The sequence below is a fragment of the Antrostomus carolinensis genome, unplaced genomic scaffold, assembly GCF_000700745.2.
Source record: "Antrostomus carolinensis isolate BGI_N321 unplaced genomic scaffold, ASM70074v2 scaffold53386, whole genome shotgun sequence".
NCBI classification, from domain to species: domain Eukaryota; kingdom Metazoa; phylum Chordata; class Aves; order Caprimulgiformes; family Caprimulgidae; genus Antrostomus; species Antrostomus carolinensis.
In genome coordinates, this window is record NW_010325007.1 from 1 (window position 1) to 26,987 (window position 26,987).

Genomic DNA, 26,987 nt, shown 5'->3' on the forward strand with positions numbered 1-26,987 from the left:
ATATATATAAAATATATATATATATGTATATGAGTATCTACAGGAGTGTGTGTGAATATATATAGGATAGGGACATCTACATAGGAAGCCTGCAGTGACATATGTAAGAGGTCTGGTTTGTCTTCTGTGTGTGTGTTGTTTTTTTGTTTGGGTTTGTTCGGTTTGACTTTTTTGTTGTTGTTGTTGTTCTGGTTCATGGGTACCAGGACCATAGGGATAGCCTGAGGGCCACCAGCAAGAATTTTTCATATCCAGGAACACACTAGAACAATTTGCAGGTGGATAACAAAGTCCCAAGAGCAGGCCCACAGGTCCTGTTCAAGAAGAGACACTGCTTGACAGCCAGGAGGTTACCAGCACAAGCCAATATTAAAAAAAAAAAAAGAGAGGAGGCTGCGGAAAATGGTCAAAGGCAAGTGGAGGCCACTGACCACTGAGGAGAGAGAAGATGAAGAAAAAAGAAAATAAACAAACTAATCTGCCTCAGAAAACTAGCTGAGCAGATGACTGAAGTATTGGATACTGGAGAAGAAATTATCACAAGAGATGTCACAGTAAATCCCAAAAATATTTGCCGAGATCTTCATGTCTAGCCCATAGAAAGACTAGCTCATACAACATCACATGCAACTAAGAGGAGCTAAACAGAAGGTGCACAAAGAGTGCAAGGTCAAATATTTACAAACACTGTAGCTAAAAACTGAATTTTTCACCTAAAAGTTGTGAGGGAATGATCAGTATATAAAGATTGTGTGTCAATCTGCATAGGTACAAACCCACCTACATTCATCATGCCTATGGCTGGACATGAACCTTCCCTGAAAGCTCAGGAATTAGTACTGAGGCCAAGGAAGTACTCCTTGCTTCTTGAAATACTAAGTAGAGCACAGCCCCTTGCAAACTGGGCTTTGGAACTTTCGATCAGAGCTGGACAGTCTCCTGTGAGCTTAAAGAGGAGGCAAAATGAACTCATAACCATGGAGAGGTGGCAAAGTTTTTACTTCACACCTTTGCAGTCTCCCAACAAATCTTAAATTAAAGAAATGAATGAATAAGAGATGAAACATCATCTTCTGGTATGCCAGAGCCACAAACTCCAGGAAGGATGTATTGAGAGAAAGACCATAACAACCATTTAAGACCCAAACCAGTTCAGTCTCTCCTTTACAATTCCACTATTGATGGGAATTTCAAGTCTACTGCATTACTGGCAGTTGCATAAGAAATTACACAACAGTTCTCAAACCCCAGTGAGAGAAAAAGTGATAATAGGCAGATTTTGAGTACCACCAGAAGGTACAGAGGAAGTAAAAGAGTCAAAAGCCCCTCTTCCAGCCTCACAGCCAGATGTGAAAGATGTCTTTCCACTAATTTTTTTTCTTTCCACTTGTCTTCATTTTTTTCTGAACAGGAGGCTGGGAGGAAAGAATAGATAATTAGAAAACCAAGCATGAGGTAGGACACCATACTTCCAGGACAAAAGAGAGAAGAAAGATGGAAGAGGAGTGCATGGGCTAATGACTTGATTGAAAGCTCTTTTGCTTCTTTACATCAGGGTAGCCAGGGAGATAGCTTGTAATGAAGCAATTCTTTAGTAGACCAGGATAAGAGAGATGTATAACAACTCAGATTTCTTGGTAATTATCTAAAGATTTCAAAATCTCTCACTTTTCACCACTCCAAAATCAGTAAACTCCATTTTCTACAGATGGAAGCCAGGAAAGAACAGTTCAAACTACTTGCAATATTTGCTTTACAAGAGGACCTACAGCTGTAGGCCTAGCATAGCAATTTGGGGGCAGGAAAGGGTAAGGTAGAAGGGGAAGGAGGACAGAGTGACAGAGACACAAGGGAGGAGGAGACAACAGCAAAGCTATGCCAGCCCAATTTGGTTTATTTTTCAAATATGTCAAGAATGCAGGTCAGTAACAGCTTAGAGCTGCCTCCTCAGATAGAGCTCCTGTGTAAAAGGTAGCAAAAAACCCCATGGCTTGGAACATGGGGTAGGTCACGAGTAAGTACTGGGGTTAACAGTTCTAGAGCCAGGAGAAAAGTTTATCATGTAAATGAGCAGCTATTTACAGTAGCATGATTTTAGCATGCACAGAACTCACCCCATGGCCACCAAGGGGAAAATAAATCAACATTGACATAATATATAATAAAGCAGATGCAAGACAAACTACGGGGGGAAACTACACCCTTCTGCACACTACAACACACTGCATTATTATAGAAGGGCAAACTACTGTTTATTTGTAGGGAGAGTGAACTACAAACCAGAAACCCATCTGGGCCATGACTAACATTATAGCCCAGGAATTAATATCACACAAAGAAACCTAAAGTTCTACATCAGTGAAAAAACACTCCTTTGCCAATCCTGGGACAGTATGTGCAAAGAAAAGGCCAATCTGGATTTACATACAGTTGCAAAACATAATTGCGGAAGTTTAAAAAAAAAAAACAAACCCAAAAACCAGAAAGAGACCTTTGTTTTAAAGTTATAAAAAATAATTTAAGCACCACATATGCTTTATCAGAAACAACTTAAATATATTTTAGCTATATAGATCTCCTCAGTCAAAAGGCAGCCAGACCTTTAACAACTAGCAGGTAAGTTCCATTTAGAAACACACCCAACTAAGGGAAATCTTTTTTCTTTTAGAAAAATCAATACACTTGACAGCAGACACCAACATCTACCCTTCTTCAACCTGCTCAGTCCCTAGTAGGTATTGCAACCCCATCTGCCACTGCATGAAAATCAGCACGGGAAAGATTATAAAACAGGATCTTCCTTTGAGTTTTAATTTCTTTTGACTATATGTTTTTTTGCTCAGTGACTCAAATATATTTGTTAGATTTTCAAGTTGGTATTTTCACATTAACTGATCTTTGTTGAACAAAGATTTTGAAAGTTGAGAGGCAATAATGTTGCCTATGTGAACAATACTTCCTATGTTAACATGTTAAATATTGCCAAATGTCAAAAAAAAAAAAAAAGACCTAGTTAAAAATTATCAAGACTGTAATATTTATCAGCCGTGTATCTACGCCCTTTACTAACTTCACTTGCCTCTTCTTCACTGCTGTTATCCTCTTTTTCTTTTTCATCCTCTTCCTCTTCTTCAGCTTCACTGCTGGAACTGTCTTCTTTCAATTCTGTTTTCCAGTTACTAGGAACAGTTCTGTTTTTACGGAATTCAAGGGCTTGGTCAAAAGCTGCAAAAGGTCCAGCATTTGTTAGCACTGCAGGAAGTATCAGTTTGACAAAATTTTTTAATCAAAAAAAGTAGTTGGGGTGGGGGGGAAGGGGAATGAAAGACTGCTAATTAACAATTCAACCCCCAAATTCAAAGGACCTCAACAACAACCCTGTGTTGTCCATCCTTATTTCTCTTACCCACACAAACTGTCCTAGTGTTCCCTGCACATCAAATTATTCAGAGCTATTATTATGATTATTACCATGTTAGTTTCTAAAGACAAAAACAAGGATCTTCTGTATCAGGGCATATATGAAAACTTAATTAAGAGAACCCCTATTCCAACAGGTTTACACTGTGGGAAAAGAAGGAGGAAGAAATAAGCACAAAGTAATTCTAAGTTCTATCTGCCTCTTATGCTATAGGAAAAGATCTTGTATTTTAGCAATTTTAAGATGTGAACCAATTTACCATAAATTCAGTGCAATTTACGTAACAAAGTAAATACATACACGTTTTTTCTCATAGAAAGTTATTTTTACCTTGTTTTAACAAAGCGTCAGGCTTTGGTGAAGTTTCATTAATCTCCCGAACATCTTTTCTTGGCACAGAAATGCTAGATGATTTAGAAAGTGTTAAAAAAATATTTTAAAATATTTTATAGCTAAATTAATAGTATAATACAAAGGTATCACTAAGACTATAACACACTTACTAAACACACAAAAGAAGCATATGAACTATACCTTGACAATTCTACAACATTAGTCTAGTCTAGTATTAGTCAGTGGATTAAAAACAAAACTTCTACATAAATTTGGTTAGACCATACACATGCATTCACTGCATATTAAAGAATGCATTCTTCTTCCACTAGTAGGTTGTTTCTGGAATCTCCCAAATATATATTACTTAATAAAAACCTCATGCTAATTTAGCAAGTAACTACTCACCCGCAAACAACAAAACCCTACCTTGCTTAAAACATAAATAATTATTAATATAAATTGCCAGTATGAAATGAAGGACTTCTAAATTGAAAGAACAAAGCACTTTTTAATTTCTATTATGGCTACATCTGAGGAAGCAAACTTGAACTGCAGCTTTGAGGGGTGGGGGGGGGAGGGTTACGTGCTTGTGTGCACACATGCTTAAGTGTGTTTCTCCATCTCCAGTGATGTGCATTGATGCCTGAATAATTATCAAATGGTAAAGCCATAGCCTAGACTTAGTGAGTAATTAAACCACAATGAAACTGTTAAATATTTCAATATCCTTTCTGCAAAAGCATTCTGTTAAATTGAGCCAAGCACAATAAATAGTTTTTATTTTAAAAGTTGCAGCTAAAACCTAGAAAAAAGAATTCTGTTGTCATCCATCAACCCCCTCCCTGACCAACATGAGTTTAAGAACATGAAGTTCCTTATTCTGTTGCAAATACCACACAGTCTGGGTTTCTAGGTTTCTCTTGTTTTCTTTCCTACTTTGAGTAGCATGACATCTCTTCAAAGAACATGGTAATACACAGTTGTAGTCTAGACTGAGATAAACATATGCCTTACTTCCTCAAAAAAAAAAAAAAAAAAAAGAAAGAGGGTGTGTGTGCGTGGGTGGTGTGTGTGTGTGGTGTGTACGTGCGTGCATGCACACACCCCCACCCATCCCCTTCTGTAGCTGCATAAGCTTAGGGACACATCTCTGAACAGCAGCGCCCTATTCCACCCAGAGCAGGGAAGAGTCTCAAGCCATTCTCAAAGTCACGAAATGCTGCTTTGTTTGCCAGCATTGTAACAATGAAATAAAACCTAAGACAGAGAGATTTATGCATTTCATTATTAATAATGACAAAGTTCAAGACTAATTTCATCACAATGTAGGCTGTTAACAGCTTTCTAAACGTTAGAAAAATCTTGGCAGAAACTTACTGAGCTTACTGATGTTATTAATACTTTATATAACACATCTCATACTACATTTCACTTGAATGGTACAGATTTTAATTCAGTTATCAGCATCTACATTCCTACTCACAATTTGCCATCCTTGAAAGAACGAACGAGAATATTGTCTTTTTTCACTGCAATATCATCACTACAGTCTGGACAAACCACCTGCAAAGGTATTACAAATGCAAAGTTTAGAGAGAAAGAGGAAAAACATCAGGTTAATAGTATGTATCAGTGGTTTTCAAAAACCTTTTGGGCTCATTTCTCTTTAGCAATGCTGAGATGAGAGCAGCTGAGATCCCTCAAAACACAGCAATTATGAACTTCTGAAATTACTGGATGTGTGAGCTCATGCCTGCTTCCTAGAGAGAACTGACAGCTGCTACCAGAGACTTAAGTAAAAACAGCATTCATACAAAAGTTAAGTAAGTACCTGTCATGCCACTACAGCTTATTCTACTCCTCATCCTAAAAGGACCAAACTTGAATCAAGTGCTGCCACTCGAGTTAGACTTCTTCTGACAAACTTCCAGAAATTGCAATTTGTGTAAAGACAAAGTCACACAGAATTTATGAAATGCAATTTTGTAATGGAGCATTCATAAGTTATCCACCTAGGAGAGAAGAGTGCCTCAAGTACACATATTATGATAGGTTCTTCAACTCCAGAAGACTAATCAAATCTAGCACTGAGACAGTTAATTATTTGTTGCAATTTTAAAAGCTATTTAAGTTTTGTTAAACCAGTATAGAAGTCACTAATTAAAAAGCTTAATGAATTTAATAAAATAGACATACTGAATTTCCAGAGTTACAGAACAGACTAGCAATCCTATTCACCACTCATCTCTCTTCTCTCAAAACATGTGTAGTTCCCCGAAAATTAAGAAAATTCTGGCTGCTACAAAACCCCAAGGAGCAGCAAATGACTGCAGTCCTAATTTAGCCTTAGTAAATGCCTCTTCTCTCTTACACCAACTGCTTTCAGTCCTACTTTTTCCACCAAATACACAGACATAATGCAAGACAAAACCTTTTTTTCCTCTTTACATAGGTCACTGGCCTACGTAAAGAGGAAATAGCATTTTAGAAGGTAAAGTCTAAAGCTCCAACTGATTTGGAAACAGAGTTGTGTATCACAGAGCATAGGCTAAATATGCTTCTCAAAAGTAATAGAACTTAATAGCTTAAGTCTGGAAATTCAATGCATTCTACACTCTCCAAATAAGTTACTTCACAAAACAACAAAGTACTAATTGAAATGTAGATTGAGATTCCGTTTGCAACAGAGTTTTAATATCAAGGTAAAAGACATTTGAGTATCGTCCCCCATTTGAAACGAGAGGTGCAATGTCCTAGGTCTCTAGAGATGGAGGAAGGCTCTCCTGGCGTTAGCTATTGGTTTTCTAGAAGCACCAAGATTTTAGTAGCCAGAAATTCATTCAGAAGTTGGAAAACAGCTTGCTACAACCTCATCTATTGCCTTCACATCAAGCAACATGACCTCAGTTTTGCCTGAATTAAGTTTTCTCAATTTCCTTGCAAAACAAACTCCACTGGAGTCACAGGAGGATGAGAGAGATGATCCTACGTAAACTCAATTTTCTGAAAATGCTGCAAGCAGATTTCCTCATCGTACCTTCCAAAAGCCTTTAAGTATGCATTAAAACCGTGCAATGCTTTAAGGTTTACTAAATCACACTCTGCCATAAGGAGCAACTGCCATGCATTTTTACAATTACAATTAGTGACTGCTCTCTATGTACCCATTCCCTCCTCCAAAAAGGCACAAAAAACCCCACAAAAAAACCCCAACCAAACAAAACAAAACACCATGCATGCAGGATTAAAACAATGTAGTCAATCACCGAGTCCTCAGAATAATTTTTACCACATTTATATCTCTACAATTTTCCATTTATAAGTGACAGGCTATCTGGTTATAGGACTAATATTCAAAGTAATCAGTTTCCACTACTAATCTTAACTGTTACTTGCTGTAAAGGTTTAAACTAATCCCTGAACTTCTTTTCACATAATAAACTTGCACAATGTCCTCTATGCTTATTCACAAAGCGTATCGGTACACAATATCACTAGAACAAAGTAATTCGGAGATATGTGCCCTTCAGCATATTAAACCTGAATTTTCATTTCATTATTCACATAATTACAAATAACATTATGCAAAGTTAAAGCAAAATTTATCAGCAATAAGATAAAATTACTTTGTTGATATAGTAGAGATAACCTGTTTACAAGGCAAAAGAATGGAGAGGCATAGCTACAGGCGAGAGGATTAAAAAAAACCCAAAACAACCAAACAACAACAAAAAACAACCCCAAAACACCCAAAAAACCCCTAAACCTATTTGGGGCATAAATCTATTCTCTGGCATAACTTTTCAGGTTAAATGCAGTATGATGTTTATTTGCAGAGCTATAAACCTGATTACTAAAATAAGAGTTAATCTAGGATAAACTATTTCAGAGTTAACAAGCTCCACTCTCAAACTCCATCCCCCTACTGCTTCTCCTTCATTGCAGGAAGCTTTCCATGAAGAATGAGCTATTCCAATCTCCAAATGAAAGCCAAAGAAATAACAGTGTGTATGTTTAGTATACCTGGGAGCATAAGCAACAATTCAGTTGTCTTTAAGGTCTGACCCACAGCTATCCTGAGCAGCACTACACTGGTCACGTGCAAGCCCAATACCTACCAGAGAGGCTGCCAGGGAAACCACCACCTGTCACGTGGATGTCCAGAAGGACTAACCCAGCAGTGTGACATAAACCAGCTCAAGCCAGTCTAACTGACCACTTCTTAGAGTGCACCTGGGAGGCAGGCAATGCTGCATCCATCCTGATTACATTTTTCAGTAGAGAAACAGATCGATTTCCTAGTCTATTACTGAAAACCTCTCTTAAAGCTGCCATTAACATGATCTCTCCTTGCTGTATATTCTGCCCCCTCCCTCGTAAAAAAAGACTTCAATGACTCATTCTCTCCCATCAGCTTTTCCAAAAGAAGTCCTGAAGTCCCGCTGGAAGGCCTCTGGACTGCATTGCAAGGAGGGGACAAGTAGAAAGTTGCAACTGAGAGTTATTGCACACACTAAGAAGGGTTAAATGTTACTTCTAAAGCAGAGCATAAGTCTTCCTGAAATTAAATAAACATTTATTTGCCAGAGATAAATTATTCAAATATTTATAATTAGTAATAAAATAAAAATTAAAAAGCATGGTACTAGAAGGTACCACATATTGGAAATACATTTATTTCCAAATATATCAGTCTGTCGATACACAATCTTTAGACTAGGAGTGACATTTTATTAGAAGTTTATTTACAAAAAAGTGCCTTTAAACTAGAATAATGGAAGAAAATATTTGTACTAAAAAACTACAATGTTATTTTAAAGGAATTTATTGGCAATTCTCTACTACCTACCACAGCAACAAAGAAAAAACATTTGATTTCATTACCAAATGTGTTTATATTGACGCTAGAAAAATAATCTATGTAATGACCAAACTTCCCCTCTATTTGCACTTCTTTGTATTTTCTTCCTTGGTAAAAATTGGTAATTCAGAAAAATGACATGCAATAGCCTAGGAGAAAAGCCCTGAAATTTCAGTTCCATAGTAGTAAACACACTGTTAAGCTGGAATTACTTCAACCAGCTCTGGCTGTTGGGAAAAACTAAAGCCACATTAGCAATCACTTTTTGTAAACAAATATTTACATATAAAATATTTCCTTTGACTATTATGATACAGTCCAATTTGAAGAAACATACTAAGTTCTAATAAAAATATAGATTAATTCATCAACAATTTAAAACGCCATCTTTCTTTGGTGCGTAGAAAATGAATGAAACTTTACAAAATTAAAATAAAGATGAAACCCTTACCAAGGCTGGAAACCACAGAGCTTTCTTTTTATCCACACTGAAGCAGTCCACACACACAACTTTTCCTAATAACTCGTCACTTTGTTTCCTATCATCTTCATCTTCATCGCTGGAAGAGGATGAAGATTCTTCTTCAGGACTAAACAACAGAAAAAGACTTAAAACTCAACTATTCACACTTGTCTATAATAATTACTGGAGATCCAAAGGCAATTGTCAAAGAGGCATAAGTAACAGTGACTTGAATTGCTTGTTAAGTGTTTTAGGATAAAAATTAACAGAAGTATTTATAACCATATTACAAGAACAAATCAAACATCACAAACTCAGAAATGCACATCTACATGTAATATAAGCAAAAACCAAACAACACACCATCATGAATCCATATGGAGGAACACAAATGCACTGCCATGACATTCAAAACAAGAATTCTGCCCTAGTGAAACACTGTTCAAAAATACTGTTGCAGTTGTAATTTTGGACCAATGTTAAGCTAAACGGTTTTGGTTTTCCTCTTAACCTCTCTATGCTTTTACTTTAACAGCCATACAGAATAAAAAGCTATTTTGAGAGAGGATAAATCTCTAAAGAAGAAACATCAGCTATGAAGATGAATAGCAAAGAGAAAAAGAAGTCTATTTATTCTGAAATAGTTCTTTAAAGATGTGCAGTGAAGCATTTCAATGACTGTTTAAATTTCACATTGAATGAAGTGTTGGAATCTAAGTAGATGGGCAAAGGTGCAAATACACGTTGATTAAAAAAGGTTCTGGCTCATTGTTCTGACTGTTCCTGTACAAAGTTGCACCTGGTTTTAACCACATGGGGAATCTAAATGTACAAAACTACTCCAACTAAAATCAGCATTCATGTCTCTCTCTAGATACAGATTTTTTCTTTTTAATAGTCACTTTGAAGGTTAATTCTCAGAAAATACACAGCAAGTTCAGTGAGCACAACAAGCAGAATTTTAAAAGCTAATTTCAATTTTTTACATAACTACTTTTGAGTACAAAGTTCAATATTAACAGAAGACTCACAGTTAGCATTTGTGTAACAGAAGACAACTGATTTACCATCTAAAGTGAATTATTATGTTTCACTTTCCCCATCCTAATTTTATGTCATTATTTGCAGTGTTAATCAAGCATTGGGGCTTTTTCGCCCCAGCATCTTTTTTTAAATTAGTGATTTATTTTAAAATACAGTATGAAAGTCCTTCAGGCTGCTTTCTGAGGTTTGAGGATCTCTTGTGGGAAGAGAAAGAAGTCAAGGACTAGACAGAAAGCCAGGACTATTTCAGAGAGACTACAACTCAGCTCAGCTATACTAGCATGTGTGCACTTTGTCTTTTTGCTCAGCTCAGTTAGTATTAATCCTACAATACAGACAAGTGTGTTGTTTCTGCCACAATAATGTCCTGTACAACTAGGGAAACAGACAAGACAATAACCCATTCACAGACACCAGGAATGCTGCAATCACATTCTCTGTGGTATATGCCAGCCTTTTCCATATTTTTCCTTCAATGAATCACAAATTCGTAAATAAATAATTGAGAAAATTTATAGTACCTCTAAATATACAGGGCAATAATTATTTCAAGCTATCAAAAAGACAGAGTGTGAAAGGGTAATCCAAGCATGAAAATTTCTTTCCCATCCCAGCCACTACCATCTCAAAACTTTAAAAACAAAAACAAACAAACAACATCCCCCCAAAACCCACCAAAAAAACCCCTACCCACAAAAAACAAAGAACAGTAGGTGGAGTATCTAACACTGGTTTTTCAAGATAACAACTACCAAGAATACTGGCACCTAGGAAACCAAGTCACTACTCTTGAACTATGTTTTTCTATCAGTAAGCTTTGCTGCAAACTGTAATACTGCTCACCTATTTCTAAAAGCCCTTCAGAGACCTTGTAATGAGAAACCAAAGGTCTGCATGAAGACTTCAGTACCTTCCACAAAGACTTGTTATCAGCTGGACAAAGACTGCATTGTAACGATTTTAGTTTGATTCCAACACATTTATAACACTAATATTCTACTACAGAGAAGTCTCTGAATATAGCTTAACAACACATTTCCACTTGATATGCCACCTTCTTTTTTTATTCAAATAACCAGGAAAAAAACCTCTTGCCTATACCTGGTACTATTTTAAATAGTGATTACATGAAGACTTGTTGCAATTTTTGCATGCAACAATGCACGCAAAATTGACTTGCAGTCTGAGTGCTGAACAGCATTTACCATATAGCTTCCTGTTTTTTTAATAAGAGAAGCCTGAACATACAAATAATAAAACTCCACGCACACTGAAAGCTTCAGAATTGAATACAGACATAAAGATGCTAAACTTACATATGATTGGATCTCCTTCCTCTGTTTGTTTTCTTTCCTATAACAGGAGTCCCAAAGTGTTCAGGATTTGTGAGTGGAAGCTGATCTAATGTCTGTTGAAATTAAAAAATAAATTTACAAACACATATAAAAAACCTGGCATAAATTATTCTCCAAACCAGTTTGTATAATCTGGTTAAAGTAATTTTTTTCAATAGAGTGACTTTCTCATTACAAAAGAAATAAAGAAGCACAGCAGTAATGTAGTAATGTCTTTTGTTTGGGGTTTGTTTGGTTTTTTTTCCCCCAATACTTTCTCCCCACCTCTAAAAATTAACATTTGTCCAACACACACGCAGACAATTCTTCCCAGAAGTCCTGCCTTTGGACCATTCAAACACAGACAATTAAATAAAAGGTATTCTGTTGGTCTAGATATTCCATCTCTATGGGATGAATTTTCTGCATGTCCTATCATCAGACTAAACACTCAGTCATCTACTTAAAAATGAACAAAAGTCTCCTATGAAATGAAACTGCAAGATAAGTCAGTAGCAGCAAACATGACAAGTTAATTGCATTTTTGTTAGAAATTCATAATTTAATATGGGAGAGAAGGATTCTAAAACAATTTCAAGAGGTTGCTGTACTGATAATTGGGAGAGTGCTAATTGATGCTATACTAGCATCAAAACAAAAAGAAAGGAAGGGAAAAAAAGAACTTTCTCCATTCAGGGAGAAAGCTAAAGTATCAAAAGAAGGACTTCATGAACACACAGCATCTTCTTAAAACTTTCCCTAAGACTGCTGTTGTCTAAATTATAACCATTCCAGATGTGAAGGCTCCTGGTACACACAGTTTTTTTGTATAGACACTTGTTCTTTGAAAGACAGCACAAAGGCTTCCACAGTAAACATGGTCCTCTGACCTACATTTCTGAGTCGTGTATGAATTTTTAAATATGAAATGCCAAAAAGAATCTCAAAGGTATTCTGTGTCCACAGAACTGGACACAGAGACAATAAAACCAGCTTTTTAAATTTTAAAGTAAATGTACTATTACTTCTGAGTGTGGTGGACACCCTAAAAGATTCCACACTCTTGGGAAGTCAGAGATGAAGATAAAGCAACATCAGAACAAGACAACCATGTGGCACTGGTCTAATTACAAAGGAAACTGGAGATACAATTTCCCCTGCTGAATAGCTATGCAATCATGAGGGAATTATTAGAAATGCACAACATGCATTTTATTGAGGGCTGGTGACAATGGATTGCGTATCAGTGACTTACGACAAGACATCAAAAGCTAAGATAAGAATGATGATAAAATAAAAAGCAGGAGTCACCTGAATGTAAGGTTTCTCTGAATCTGACAAAATAATCTGAATTACTCTTGTTCAGCCAAACAGGTCACAAAGCAATATATATATATATATATATATATATATACACACACACTAAAATTTTCAACCTGCTTACTGTATAAATACACCTGAAAGCACATTAAGATACTATTTATTGAAGAGAAGCAATCTGATTTTCAGGAGTGCTGATCATTAATAACAAAGAGCTAATTGAAAGGAACAACACAGTCTTTAAAATTATGGCATTTATATCTTGAATCCAGATTTAAATATGTAATTAGGCCGCCTTCTTTACATGTGTTTAATCTTGACAGGATTCTAGAAGGCATCTATCTAAACCTTCAAAAGAATGCAGTAAGCAGGCAACAAGCTCAGCTGACTACAATAATAAGAGCATATTTACATAGAGTAAAAAAACTTGTCTTCCATCGCTTTCCAACAAGCTAACATGTTTACATAAATCTGCCCATCAGTCCAGATTGTCTTACATAATAAGAAGGAATAACCCTCATTCTGAAATTTCAACTACTTGAAATTTGCTACAAATGTCTGCATACTTTAATATGCAAGTCATCTTTAAGACATGAACCAGCTTCAAAATATTGATAACTGTCTTGAAATGAACAGGCAACAGTAACTTATAATTTGCCTTTTAAAAGAAAAGTCTTGTTCTTCCAAGCTCATCAGCTATTACGAACTAGACTTGATCATCTACCTAAAATCCAGCAGAACTTAATTATGTCCAAAGAGGTACATTTGTTTTTTTCAAGTACCATATTTTGATTTTTTTCCCAATAAATACTTACAGATTTTATTATATATATAAAGCAAAGTAGTTGTGTGATTGCAGTTTTTTGTGTGATCTAAAAATCTATGAACCATTAGTAATATAAAAATTAAAAATATGAAATACTGATTTTGTTTCTTAACTTACCCAATTTGGTGAAATTTAATTGTATTTCATAAAATTGTTGTATAAAAATTATTCAATTACCTCGCTTTCAGCAAAATGTCTTTCTCCTTTTAAACACAGGGAAAAAAAACTAAGAGTCTTCTCATCACCGTCATCAAATACTGTCACCAGGTAAGAAATGAGGCAAGAAAAAAAGACAGAAAAAAAATATTTTTTTAAAAAAAAAATCAGGTTATCAATAAGTGATTGATTTAGGTATTAAGGAATGAGATATATATTCCTGTAGCCAGTCCTTAAAACAAAGCTGCACCTGGATACTGCTCGCATATCCAGTAAAGCATTTGCACAGATCAACCAAATACACAGGCTGCTGTCTCACCACAGCTACTCCATGCTTGTATATGTTAAATGGAATCTTAAGAAATCAGTAACTGAACAGACAATTCATGGATCAGGACACAAAATTAAAAATCAATGCACACTAGAACTGAAAAACTATTCCTCAAGCATTTTTGATGTTTGCAGCACTTTAATATATAACCAGAGCTCCTCCAACATTCAAATGGAAGCAATGCTTACCATGGAGAAACATAAAAGGATATTTTGAGAAAAAAGTTAACGTTACAGAAAAGTTCTAACACCTTTCTCTACTGTCTTCACTCAGCTACACTATAAAACAAGAGTGACATCAGCCCACAGGAAGATGACAATTGTCAAAGGGCAGACAATTATCAGAACCAGTTGTAGTGAGAACTGTGGAGCTCCTGGTTTCTAGACTTTCTGTTGCTTCTGCTCTCACTAGGTCAACTGTAAACAAGTTCATAATACCACTGGCTTCAGCTACATACTTTATCCTTTCAAATCCTGAAATGCACTGCACATATGCAAGGTGGGATCTTCAGAAGCTGATAAAATGGTCCTATAAAAAGTAAGTTTTTGTCAAGTCTTCTACAAGTACTTAACAGATGAAAACTTGGTGACAAGTTTTAACTCTCAGGCTATCTTTGCACTGTTAAGCAAGACAAGAACTGACCTCCTTTCCCCTCCTCAACAGTAATAACAATCATATTCTTGTCCCCACACTGTAGTGACCTTGAAGACTTTTGTGGGCATGGAACCAACTCCAAGATTAATTAAAATATTACATTAAAAGTTTCAGCAATTTCTTAACATGTCTCTTTCACCTTCATTCAAATCTTCTCTTCTGTCCATCAACAGTACTGCCAAGTCTGATTCTGTCAGTCTTACTAGAATTCAATCATGTGGTAGAAAACTAAAAATATGTAAACACTTTCACAAGAGTCAAAATAACAGTGTTAGGAGAATGGCTGTCAACTGGCAAAAGATGCTTGGCAAGATTAGAGATTAATTTTCAGCCATGTCTGGCTTTCAAATAGTGGGTGCTATACTCTATTTCCAACATTACTAATTTAAATTAAGATATACAAAAAGCAACAAGGTACATCAATTTTTTTTTACTAGTATTTATTCAATATGAAAGTAACTTCTACCTGGTTCTGAGAAATTTTCATCCCTATATAAAACTAAGCACTGTTGAAGAAGAAACTTGTGACTACCATTCCCCAGTCTGTGTTTTATATGACAGTAATTGTTGAGTACTGTTAGGGATAAAGTATCAGTTACAAAGGGCACTTCAAAATTTGTTGAAAAGCATCAAGCAAGAACTGCACAAGAAAACACATACATTTGAAGTTGGTCAACACATAATTATGCCCCCACCTCATTAAGTGAAGTAGAAGGCAGCAGGTTCCTAATTCAGTTTGTGTAATTAACATAACAGTCTCTTTACATAATGAGAGATTGGGAAAAAAATAAATCTATCCACTTCAAGGGATAAGCTGACTACAACAGAGGTCAGCCTACTTAGCACTACGTAGGTAGCCACATTATGTATCCTACGTGGTAATCTGCTTGTGCCCTCTTCCCTGCCAGAGGGATCCTTAATCTTGTTCTATAACATGAATACATTCAAAGGAAAAGCTTCACCTCCCTGAGAGACTTGTGAGGCCAGCACAGCACATACGGCTGTAACGCACACGACATTCTAACCTAATGGGACATCCTCAAAGCCATCTACTGAGCAGACTTAACAGGAGTGTAATGCATTTAAAAACACCTATTCAGAAACTGCAAGGAAAAGGAAAAAAAGAGGCAATTTCATAATAATAAAACCACTTTGAATTCTGAGAAAAAGCAATGTAATGACAAAAAAGTGAAGAAGGGGATAAGACTACTTTTGAACATGCACAATTCTGCATTTTTAGTAAAGCAAACAATTCTATGGGTTTGTTGTTTGTTTTTCCCTCATAGTAAATATAGAGTTAAATGTTAAGAATATAACTTATACTTTCTGAAAACACATTTATTTGAATGATGAAACACTATCTAGTCACCAGGATTGGAATACCTTGAGCTTTTTGAGGAATTTTTATAGGACAGGCAAATAAACTAAGGACACTTCATGTATTTATGCAAGTGTGCTATACTAATTTTAAAAAGGCTACACTAGTTGGGTTATTTTAATTTAATTTAGTTCCTATCTTCCTATGGTAGGAAAGTAGTAGCACCGAAAAAGACACAGAAACTAACTGATGTACAATTTCTACTCAGACAATATCTTATGAATACAAGGCAGACGGGGATGCTCTTAAAAAAAACCTTTTCCATACCTTTTTCTGTTAAAAGAGTTTTCAAGCAGCCCTGAAATGGTTATTCCTCTAAATTCTACATGCTACCACTGCAGTGGCATAAATGGTCTTCAGTAATAACATCTGGAAAGGTACTACTTCAGATCTATCTGTCCCTTCACATGAAGTTTTTGACCAAATAATTGTATTCACAAAATCATCAACAACACAAGTAATTACACCCTTCTGAACAAGTCTTAGGACAACATTATGTAACTCTGCTGGTTAAGATTTGTGCTAATTCAGAAATCTGATAAATCATAACTACCCTTCAAGTAGGACTTTCACTCAGATCTGCAAAGTCATCACTGTCTGTGAAGATAAATTCAGTCTCATTCTACTCAGCCTCCCGACAAAGATTAGAATAATCATTCACTGCTAGAGTCACTTCTCTCTCTCCAAGTGCATTACACAGCCAGCAGCTGTGCTACTTTTACTGATTCAGCAAGGTCAACATACTTTTGTCTACGTTTATCTATAAAACATGGGTTTCAGTCTCAGCTCTCACATCTCCTCTTCCTATTTCTCAAGTTCAGGATTTCTGACAGACATCTACTTTGATTTACAGACTGCAACTCTATGACACCTTCAAAATTCAATCTGCATGGACTCCTATCACATTCTTCTTTTTGAACTGCTAATCTCACGCTTTCTCAGAAGCATAAATGTTTACATACAACATAGTTCTAACACCAGCTATACCATTTTGCTCTTAAAAGCTCTCATATCTGCTCCACTTCTATTCTTCTAATTACAAAACACTATTTATAATGGTAATTCTTGTATTTATACCCCATGTCTCACCTTATCCTAACCTGGTCTCTTCTTTACTCATACATTCTACTTCTCCAACAAGAAAACATATATTTTCTGCAACACTCATCTGAAAGGTCTTACCTAAATTTACAGCTCTATTCCTTTCTAAAAGGACTATGACTAGGAAAAAAACTAATTTTCCCTAGTCGTTCAGCATCACTTAATCAATAAACAAATTAATATCTCAAAACATCTAAGTCTTAGTAAGGTTCTTTCAAGACCTGGTCTTCATCTTCCTATATCCCAGTTATCTGACAAGGAGAGAAGTAGGTAGTTTCTCAAGAATCAATACATTTCCTGTAGGACCTTTAAGACTACCAGTGCACAGATGGAATATTTGTTATCATTCTACAGTTGACCAGTTTTCCCCAAGACAGACTGATCTAATGGTACATCATATCAATGAGTAAACCCATGGATATAAAACCTTTAAAATAAACATTTAAGGGGGAAAAAAAAGTTGTATTTCCTTGCAGGCATGTGGATACATCATCTGAAGTCTGAAATGTCACATTGGACAATAGGGAAAACGAACAGGAAAAGACTTTTTAAAAAAAACAAGCTATGTTTGTTTTTATAGCAGCTGTTATCAGGGCTAAGTCTGAGAGTACGGAAAAATAAGTATTGCAACTTGTGTTTCAAAAGCACTTGTCCTACTTCAAGGAAGTATGACAGCATACTTTGTTTCAGAATATTTAACAATGGTACATTACATTTCTAAGAAACAGTTACCAATTACTGAGCAAATTACTACATCTTTATTTGGGGTCTCAATTTCAGATTGTGAGGGGTAAAATTTCTTATAAAAACCCAAAATAAGAAGTATTTTGGAGGTTTTTTAATACAAACTTTGAATACCTAAGCGTTTCCAAAACTTCTCTCTCACCATACTTAAGACATGTCAAGATCAAAGGCTTATTTTTACATCATGAGTTTTATTCAAATACATAACTATTCCTCTTACCTACAGTGTACCAACTTGCATCTGTTAATTTGTTGATAACCGCTTCCTGGTACGTTCCATCTGGATTCTTCACTTCCACAACCGTTCCTACCTAAAATACAAAAGCCACTTAGCACTGGAGAACTTCTAAAACAGGCAATAAAATTAACATTTTTGTATCAGAGTTAATTTCTAACCTATTTCTGTGTTAAATATACCATACTTTTCCAGTTTCATTTGAATATATTTGTATCCCTCAAAACTTCTTTCATTCCTCTAAAACAAGCCAACTAACTGAGCTGATGATTTCCTGCCAGCAGGTGGGGAACAAGAACCAATTTGAGTGATGTCATTCTCTTGTATAAGAGCTTGCCCATCAAATTCTCCAGCTGAGTTTTCCAAAGCAACAGCGACTAAAACTCAAAAGCTTAGCCAAACTTCTTAGCTTTAAGGCCAAAAAGAACAAAGAGGCTTGCATTAGCCTGTATGCTGCATCCCCTTTAACTACAAAGGGGAAGTTAACATGAAGACTATACTAACTCTAGCTTTGCTGCATTACCTTTCATGCTTTGTGATCCTATCTGGCCTGTGTAATAGATTGAATTTTCCACTTTCACCTCATACTGCATATACACATTTATGTCAAATATTGAAAAAGAATGCTTTGCAAAGTGTTAGCAAAATATAAAACAAGTTTATTACCTTTAAGGGACCCTTTATGTGGTCATCCTGCACTTCCACTGTTGAAGAATCGTGTCTAAAAGTTACCTAAAAAAATATAATTCAACTGACAATCACTTGATACAATTGAGCAACATAAGCACATGCAGATGTCAATAGTCCTTCTCTTACTCTTACAGTTAAGTCACCATTATTATTCCACTTGCTAAAAAACTTCATTCATGTATTTCAGAAATAGGAAGAGACAATTTCTTAGTCATCCAAGCTTCTAAAATATTTTTTACCTTTTAGAATAGAACCATTACCTCTAAACAAAGTGACAAACAACAGTTCAACAACTATGTTTAATGGCTGTGTTCCAACATCAGAACACACTCACTTGGTGTAACTATATGATGTTTTAATTAGTATTCCCAACAAGTAAGAATGTAACATGATATTCAGACGTGTAATAGTAACTCTCAACCACAGCAATCCTACATTAAACCTGAGGACGTGGTTCACAACTGTACCCAAGGTTATGTTTTCACTGTTGTTGACAGAGTTTCTCCATAGCACACAGCAACAGCAAAATTTCCTTCAGAACAACAGTGTCTTCTAACACCAATTCTCTTACTTAGTCTCCTTAGGAGGAGAGTTTAAGGGGTTTTGTAAACCTTGAAAGGAGTGAACAGCTGACAATGGCACCTACAAACAGGACTAAAGAGAGTCTACTTTGACTGGCTGATTAGAAAACAAATGCACTAAAATGCCTTCCAGGTGCTACTTCATGAACAGTCATCTGCTGTTAGAACCACAGCAATACATATTGCTGTGACAGTATGTTCTTTTTAGAGCTGCATCATCCCACCTACTGATGGCAAATACTTTCTGTCCACCAGACAGACAAAATCATGCTTTGTAACCTGAAAGCCAGACAAAGGATTCAGGCTAGGAAATAAACTGAGCAAAGACTACCCTTCTGAACTTCAGCCCGATAGATACAGGTATTTATTTCTCTCTTTTAGGGGATTTATCTAGAAATCAAAAGTTCAGTTCAGATGCAAAGTAATCTGAAACCTGTGGTCACTACTGGCTTATAAGAAATATCCAGTATATCAATTCTGATTTGGAGACATCCGTTTTTACTTTTTGTAATTATCTTAAATGTATTTTACAGCAAAAAGGAACTCTATCCAAAACCATAAGCCAGCCACAATGTACTATGATGAAAGGTAAACAAAGCAAATTGCTATTGTGTATTCCAGAATGGTTTCTTTTTAAAGCTGCCTTGGGGCTTTGACTCTTTTTGGGGAGAATATTTTTGATACTAAGAGGTTTTGCTGCTTGAGATACTCAAATGTACTCAGATAAACACTGATTATTAACAGAAATATTCAAACTCCAAGCTCAGTGTGACACCACTGGCTTTTCTTGAAGCTGAGGAAAGTGCGTGTGGGTTTTAATTCCCATAGTATTTGTCCTTTCCATCTCAGGCAAAAGATTAAGACATTCAGCACATCATCAACCTGTTTAGATTCAGTTGGAATTTCCCTTTTCTTCATTGTCAGGAAAAGACAGTCCTGGTAGTCTCTGTACAGCAGGTACTTCACTAGTTTCTGTTAATAAAGACCTACACAGAAAACAGTTTCTTCTGAAACTTCTGAGGATGGTGCCCAAATACAGGCAGGTGTCGATGAAGGTACTAACTGTTTTAGGAGACACTGTCAAACTAAACTGGTTTAAATAGCTCTCTAAGAAAAGCTATGACAGATCCTACAAAGATGAAGTGGACTACCACTCTTCTAACACAGAAAAGTCTTGTCCTTTAGTCAAATTTGTACTGCTTTCAACCCTTTTCACGAGTCCAGGCAAATCTTAAGTTCCACTGCTTTCCATGACAAAGTGTGTAATGCAGTTACGCTGTTAATGTAAAATTCTGTGCCATATACAGAACCTGCCAAAGACTGCTAAACTGTGAAATACAGTACCTATTGATACTGGAATGATAAATACATAGCACTTGTGTTAAATTAATAATGTTTTAAATTATACTGGTGATGGAAAAATTATTATGAAGGTATCCCTCAAAATATTCTGGGAAGCAGAACTTGACAGAAGAAGAAAGCAGGTAAAAGGAGATGCAATTAAAAGTATTTTACTTGCCTGAAAATGACATAATCCATATTGAAAAAATATTGTCATCCTCCTTTCTAAACAGAGTATCTAATTATAAAACTTAAATGAAAGCTTCAAACTAAACCTGATGTTACTACGTCAACTGACTTTTCTTTTCCTCTAGTAGTTCTAGGAGACTAGGGCATAAAATATATTTGGGCCAGAAGAAACAGTTGAACAAGTGGAAAATAAATGCAGCAGATAAACTACCAAAATTCTGGAAGGAGTACACCTGATAAGAAGAATATTGGTTAGAGCTAATACTAGGGAAAGTCGACATGTGCTAGAAAGGGCTGAAGAGATTTTTAGAGAAAAAGAAAGGGTCACTGTTAATTTAGGGAATATACATTCCTGGTGGAGGAAAGAAAACGTAAATAGGTATTGTTACTGCACTCACACACTAAAAAAAAACTGAACTACCAATCTCATTACTCTACAAAGCAACAACAGTACTAGGGCTGAACTGCCTTAAGCTAGACAGTGAAGATACACACACACAAACTTGAATGCACAAGGCTTTAGGCACAGCCTCCACAAACAAGGTACAGTAAAAATTCCATTCCATTTCAAGATCTTTCTGTAAAACACTGCAATGACCAAACTGCAAGTAATAAACTCATAAGAAAATATTTACCAATGAAAAACAACCTTAAGTGCAAGTGGCTAAGAAGGTGGGCTGAAAACTCTCTAAAGAGGTGAAAGAAGTAAAGATTTCACTGGTCTAGGCACAATACAATTCCTGTGCTTAAATACTGATACTTAACGGCTTAAATACCAATACTTAGATGCCTAAACTCAATGGTGCTGATGCTGTTAAGAGTTATGACTAATGAAATTAAAAGACCACTAATGTGCTCTAAAGGCTTTTTAAAGATGTCAGATTTAAGACTAATATCTTCTCATTATAGTTAACATTATTATCAAATAAGTGACAATAACCCTTCCACCAGAGTTTTTTGGAGATAGTCTGCTCTCTTCTTCACACATACTACAGGCAAAAATCAGCCACAGCATCAGTGCAGATTCAAGCAATGCACGACAGTTTATAATGGAGGCTCTTCCATAACAGGTTATCACCATTCACAATTCATGCATTTTCATTTATATTTACAGTAGATATAAGAAAAATATTCTGCCACTATAACTGTTGCAGAGCAACAATCTAATTTATTTTTTGTAAGTGCTTTTGATCCTTGATCTGTCGTATTTCTGTATGAAATTAAGAGGTAGAGCAGAAAAACAGTACCTGCTCCTAGATTAGAAGCTTTTAGGGCAACATTATCAAAACAGAAATATAAGGCCATTTTGCAGTGTAGACTTACTATATAATATTCAAAATAAACCCAAACATTGTTCTCTATTTCTAGAAATTATACATTTTAACATCCCTTGGAAATTTAAAGTATCTCTTGTACTCCCTCTACACAATTTTTATGTGTACCGCATGTAGCTTATATTGATTCATTTAGTCATTAACAAGTCATCACAAAGATTAGGTGAGATTCCCTGCTTGCTGTTCTGTAGGACTCAATATGCCAAGTCTTTGTTGGAAGACAGCAGGGTTTCATCTTATTCCTGAAGCATTATCTAGTTGCCACTGCTAAAAGGCAGTGGCCTGTGTTGCTGAAGTAAAAGTAACCATATTAAACCTGCTTTGAGGAGTTTTAGCTATTTTCTGATAACATTCACCCATAAATAAGCCTAAATTTGTCATATTTTGACCAATTACTTTTAGGTCAGCCTGTGGCACTGAAGGCCACAAATACTGGATGCAAGCAGACGACAAAGCAGTGAAAGAAACATAACGTATTTAATTGTGTGGGAGTGAGGAGAACCCCTCCCCTTCCAACAAAAATAAGTTTACTGTTATTTCAAAGACTGCACTGCCAGCCTCCAAGGAAAGAACAGCCTCTTAACCGTCTTGAGACTATAAAGAATTTTCTATTTTGAGAAGTGATTACTTTTTTCCAAAAAAAAAAATTGTTTGCAGGAAAACCACATACCTTGACTTTGACAAGTCTTTTTGCAGTCTTGATCTTGGCTTCACAGAAGGCTCCTCTATACTTTGCACTCACATCAGTGCCCACTGTGAGATAGGGAGGCTCATCAATGGCCTGGAACAGAAAGGAAAACAACTGGTTTTTAATTACCAGCCACTAGCAATATAGCTGCTGTGGTCTCGCCACCTTTTCTGGACAGAGCATTACAGAACAGCCCAATAGAACTTAACTCGACAGCACACGTATCACAGCAGTAGAAACACAGAACGCAACACTAAGGTCACACATGACTACCATAAATATAATAAACATACCACAGTTGTCTGCAACAAGCACTACATAAGCCTCCATTCTCTGCACCATCTGAACACACAGCAGGTGGATAGCTCTCCTGCAATGGTGAAGGCCAACCAAGCATTCTACCTTCTCCTTTAACTGCCTCAAGCTTTGATGAGTCTCATGAACACACCGGTGTTTATTTTCCCCAAATAAGTAAGGTTCATTTTTCATTAGTAAATAGAACAACTCTGAAGAGACTTTGCTTTTTCGCTTTTGAGTAACATACATTATATAGGTGAGTGCTCACCAGGAGAGCAGCCTGAGGGGCAGCGTACAGTAGGAGAATAACTGTAGGATAAATGCACAACGAAGGTGCAGGGCCCAGACAAAATACAAGGTCTGTAATAGGTAACAGAGGTGACACCCAAACAGGGAAACAAGAAATAGAAGAGTAGGGAAATAAGTGGGTTTTGGGGTAGAAGGAGAATATGGGTCCAATCAGTATGCAGAGTGAGCTCATGAAGGCTCTGTTCTTCAAAGGAGGTTCATCTTCTCTTATCCAACATCTCCCACTGTAATCTGGGAGAGGAGATTCTAGATAAATGAACCACCTCACTATCACTTCATAGAATGTGGATCAGAAGAAAGAAAGCAGAAGGTGACAAGGAACAGGAGTGAGGTACGTTTTCAAGAGCTACAAGCCTCCGTGCAGCCCCAGACAGGAGCTGGGAAAAGAGATCTAAGCCTTCATCTGAGCTCACATCATGTTTCTGCACCCCTATGGATTCAAACACAGCTTACAAGAGGCAACTCTGGCACATCCAGGCTCTCTGTGGGAAGAATATAGAGATAATCTCCTTCACAGGTCTCAGTGCTACTATTTGATATGGAGGTGCTTGCACTCAGCAGCAGGTAATTCCCACTAGCTGTTGCCGGCTCCAAAACATCAGAAGTAAAGGCATACGAGTATGTACCCAAAAGCTTCAATAAATGATTTTTTCAGAAATTTATTCTTTGCAAAACTTGAAACTGAGAGACAAGAGATGCTACAGTGTTAACTTCATATTAAAGATGTTTATACCTTGACTCAGTTCAAGACTACTGCTCATTTTCAGGTAATATTTCAGAAAACTAGAAAACTATTATCAATCTGCACTTAAGATCATCAGAAACATGAATGCTCTTATGAATCCCTGCCCCTCTCTCTCTCTGCACGCATGGTACGTGACTGCATGCAGAGTAGTAGGACACACTATCTGGTAGTAGTATACCCATGAACACTTATCCCTCCCCATTCCAGACTTAGCAACAATAAAACTCAACTAAGATTAACAAGGTACCTGTTAAAGAGTGCTGGGATTCTTAAATCCATTCCCTCCTTGCTTGTCTAACAGTGTAAAGGTACCTGCCTTCAAGGCAGGCTGCAATGCTTTTCTCTTACTGCACTTGGAAGGATGCTGACAAACTTGGGTTTGCTTAGGACTCTTAGTAGAGTGTACTAAGCAGTGGCTGCTTCACACAACATAAACCTGGACAAGGGAAAGCAGCAATGTATTCTCTTGCAAAGTCAGTAAAGCTCTAAGAGGGGAGCATCCCTCCTGCTCTGCCCCACTCCTTAGTGAAGAAACCTTCAGCACTACAATGTTCATAGTTTTTCATGCCAGTTGATCTTCCAAACTTAAAAGAAAGCGTGCAGTACTGACTTCACTTTAACAAAACAGATTCCCAGATGGGTCCACTCAGATGCACATAGCAAAAATTCTCCTATAAACAAACACTTAAGAGCTGGTTGTGTCAGTATCAGTCTATACCTCCCTATACAGCCAAAAAGACCAACTGATAATGCTAGATTTAACTTACAGAAAATAAAGAACACCTTTCCTTCACTACTACTGAACTTAAAGTCTACAGTACTGGGAACCAACACAATCTGAAGGTCTGGTCTTTTGACTAGAAGTTTATTGCAGAAGAACAGGCAAGTCAACAATCAAACTTTAAAACAGGATTTTAAATCCTTAATAAAAGTATAATCACCAATATTAGCGATTACTTTATCACTACTCTGTCTTATTTTAAAAAACTTCTTCCAAAAAGAATATTCATTTGCAGAACAAATATCTGAAATAATTGATTTGTTACTACCACACAAGTTAATTTCAGTCCCTAGCCTAAATCTCCTGAATTTACTTTTATAGTAGTTAACTCCTTTCACTGAAATTAGGAAATATTTATGAATCATTACACATTTTAAAATACCCATGTGAAATCTTCAGTGGATACATATAGGAAAATTTTCTGCAATTTTATTATTCCACTGAAACATAAATTATGTGTTATTTTTTCCCCAAATCACTTAACTGAAATTTTCAAAATACTTCCCTTATTCTGACTGATAGCATCAGCTGAAAGTCGTAAGTTAAAACAAGTAGCAAGGTGTGATGCATCATAGAGAACACAAACTAGAAAAGTAAACACTAATGATCAAAGTCTGGCATTAATTTCAGATAATCCTTACCATGACTTTGTCATTTTCCTAAATGAGTCACCTGTCCTCAGGCAGGTTTTATTCAATTCCACTAAAATTAAACTGAGATTAAAAATAAGTATACAGCTACTTTTACCTTTCTGTTATCCCTTCTCTGCTTTGTGCTGATGTCATTTAATTGATACTTTTACACTCAGAGTGAATGTATCTTTGCTTATTTAATTCTGACATGCTTTGGCAGGACTGTTTTTATTCTTTGCAGTGCAGTGCAGGTTACCAGAAAAAAACAGTATGTCAAAATGCAGCTAAAATCTGAGAACATGATTCAGTAAGCTTGGAAAAGCTATTACAAGCATATTGAAATTATCTTAACAAGAAGCACTGCAACAATCTTTAAGGGGAAGAAGAAGACACAACACTGGACTACCCCTATAATAAAAAGTACTGAACTTCTTAAAATTATTAAAGACTTGATTTTGAGGCAACTGTAGTAGTCCCATATGTTGCTGTCTCCAAATCTCTGGGCTGTAGTCTCAGCTTTCATTTTATTTTAAAACACAAGGTAATCTGAATTTGCTTTTACATTTTACATCCGAACATAATTTGTTGCACTTTGTAGTATGTAGATAAGAATCAACTTTCCAGTAGGTTATCATAAAACCATCAATAAACTTTTGCTGCACAGGAAAACTGAAAAGCACGCCCAGCACACGCTGTCATTCATTTACCATGAGGTCATTAACTTCTTTCATTCAGAGCAGCTTCAATATACAACCCCAGATTTCCTCTCTCAATGTTTCTGTCTCTCTACACTCTCCCAAAACACCTTTCAGTTCACACAGGAAGAAGAAGAAAGGGAAAAGTGAAGCTGATGGCTATCTCTAGGTTTGGTTTGCTTTGGTTTTTTTTAAAAAAACCCAACGATTGGCAGAAGACTGGCACTGAAGATCGTCACTGACATCACCCACCAAGCAGGCGTTAGGTGAGGGATCACTATTTCGTTGGCACTAATGACAGAGGCCGGGCCAGCAGAAGCGGAGCAGGCTCTGCTGGGTGACAGTGGACATCCCTCTCCGAACGGGAACCGGAGGAGAGCTGCACCCGAGGCCTCGCTCCCCGGGAGTGCGGGGCCGCAGCCAGGCTGGGGGAGCGGAAGGGCTGTTTCGGAAAGGGGCTGTGGCGAGACCTCCCGCAGCGCTGCCTGCAGCGGGGCGCTG

At 36.5% G+C, this 26,987-nt stretch overlaps 1 protein-coding gene across 1 annotated transcript; it reads right to left on the reverse strand.

Moving 5' to 3' along the window:
- Nucleotides 1-3,079: 3,079 nt before the first annotated feature.
- Nucleotides 3,080-23,120, reverse strand: LOC104527372 (AT-rich interactive domain-containing protein 4B-like; the record flags this gene model as incomplete). The annotated part of the gene is made up of 9 exons (XM_029085725.1): nt 3,080-3,225; nt 3,752-3,825; nt 5,241-5,320; nt 9,070-9,208; nt 11,442-11,533; nt 13,783-13,862; nt 18,190-18,280; nt 18,871-18,936; nt 23,010-23,120. Coding segments are annotated over 9 exons (879 nt in total), but the record flags the coding sequence as incomplete, so codon positions are not given.
- Between the last annotated feature and the right edge of the window lie 3,867 nt (nt 23,121-26,987).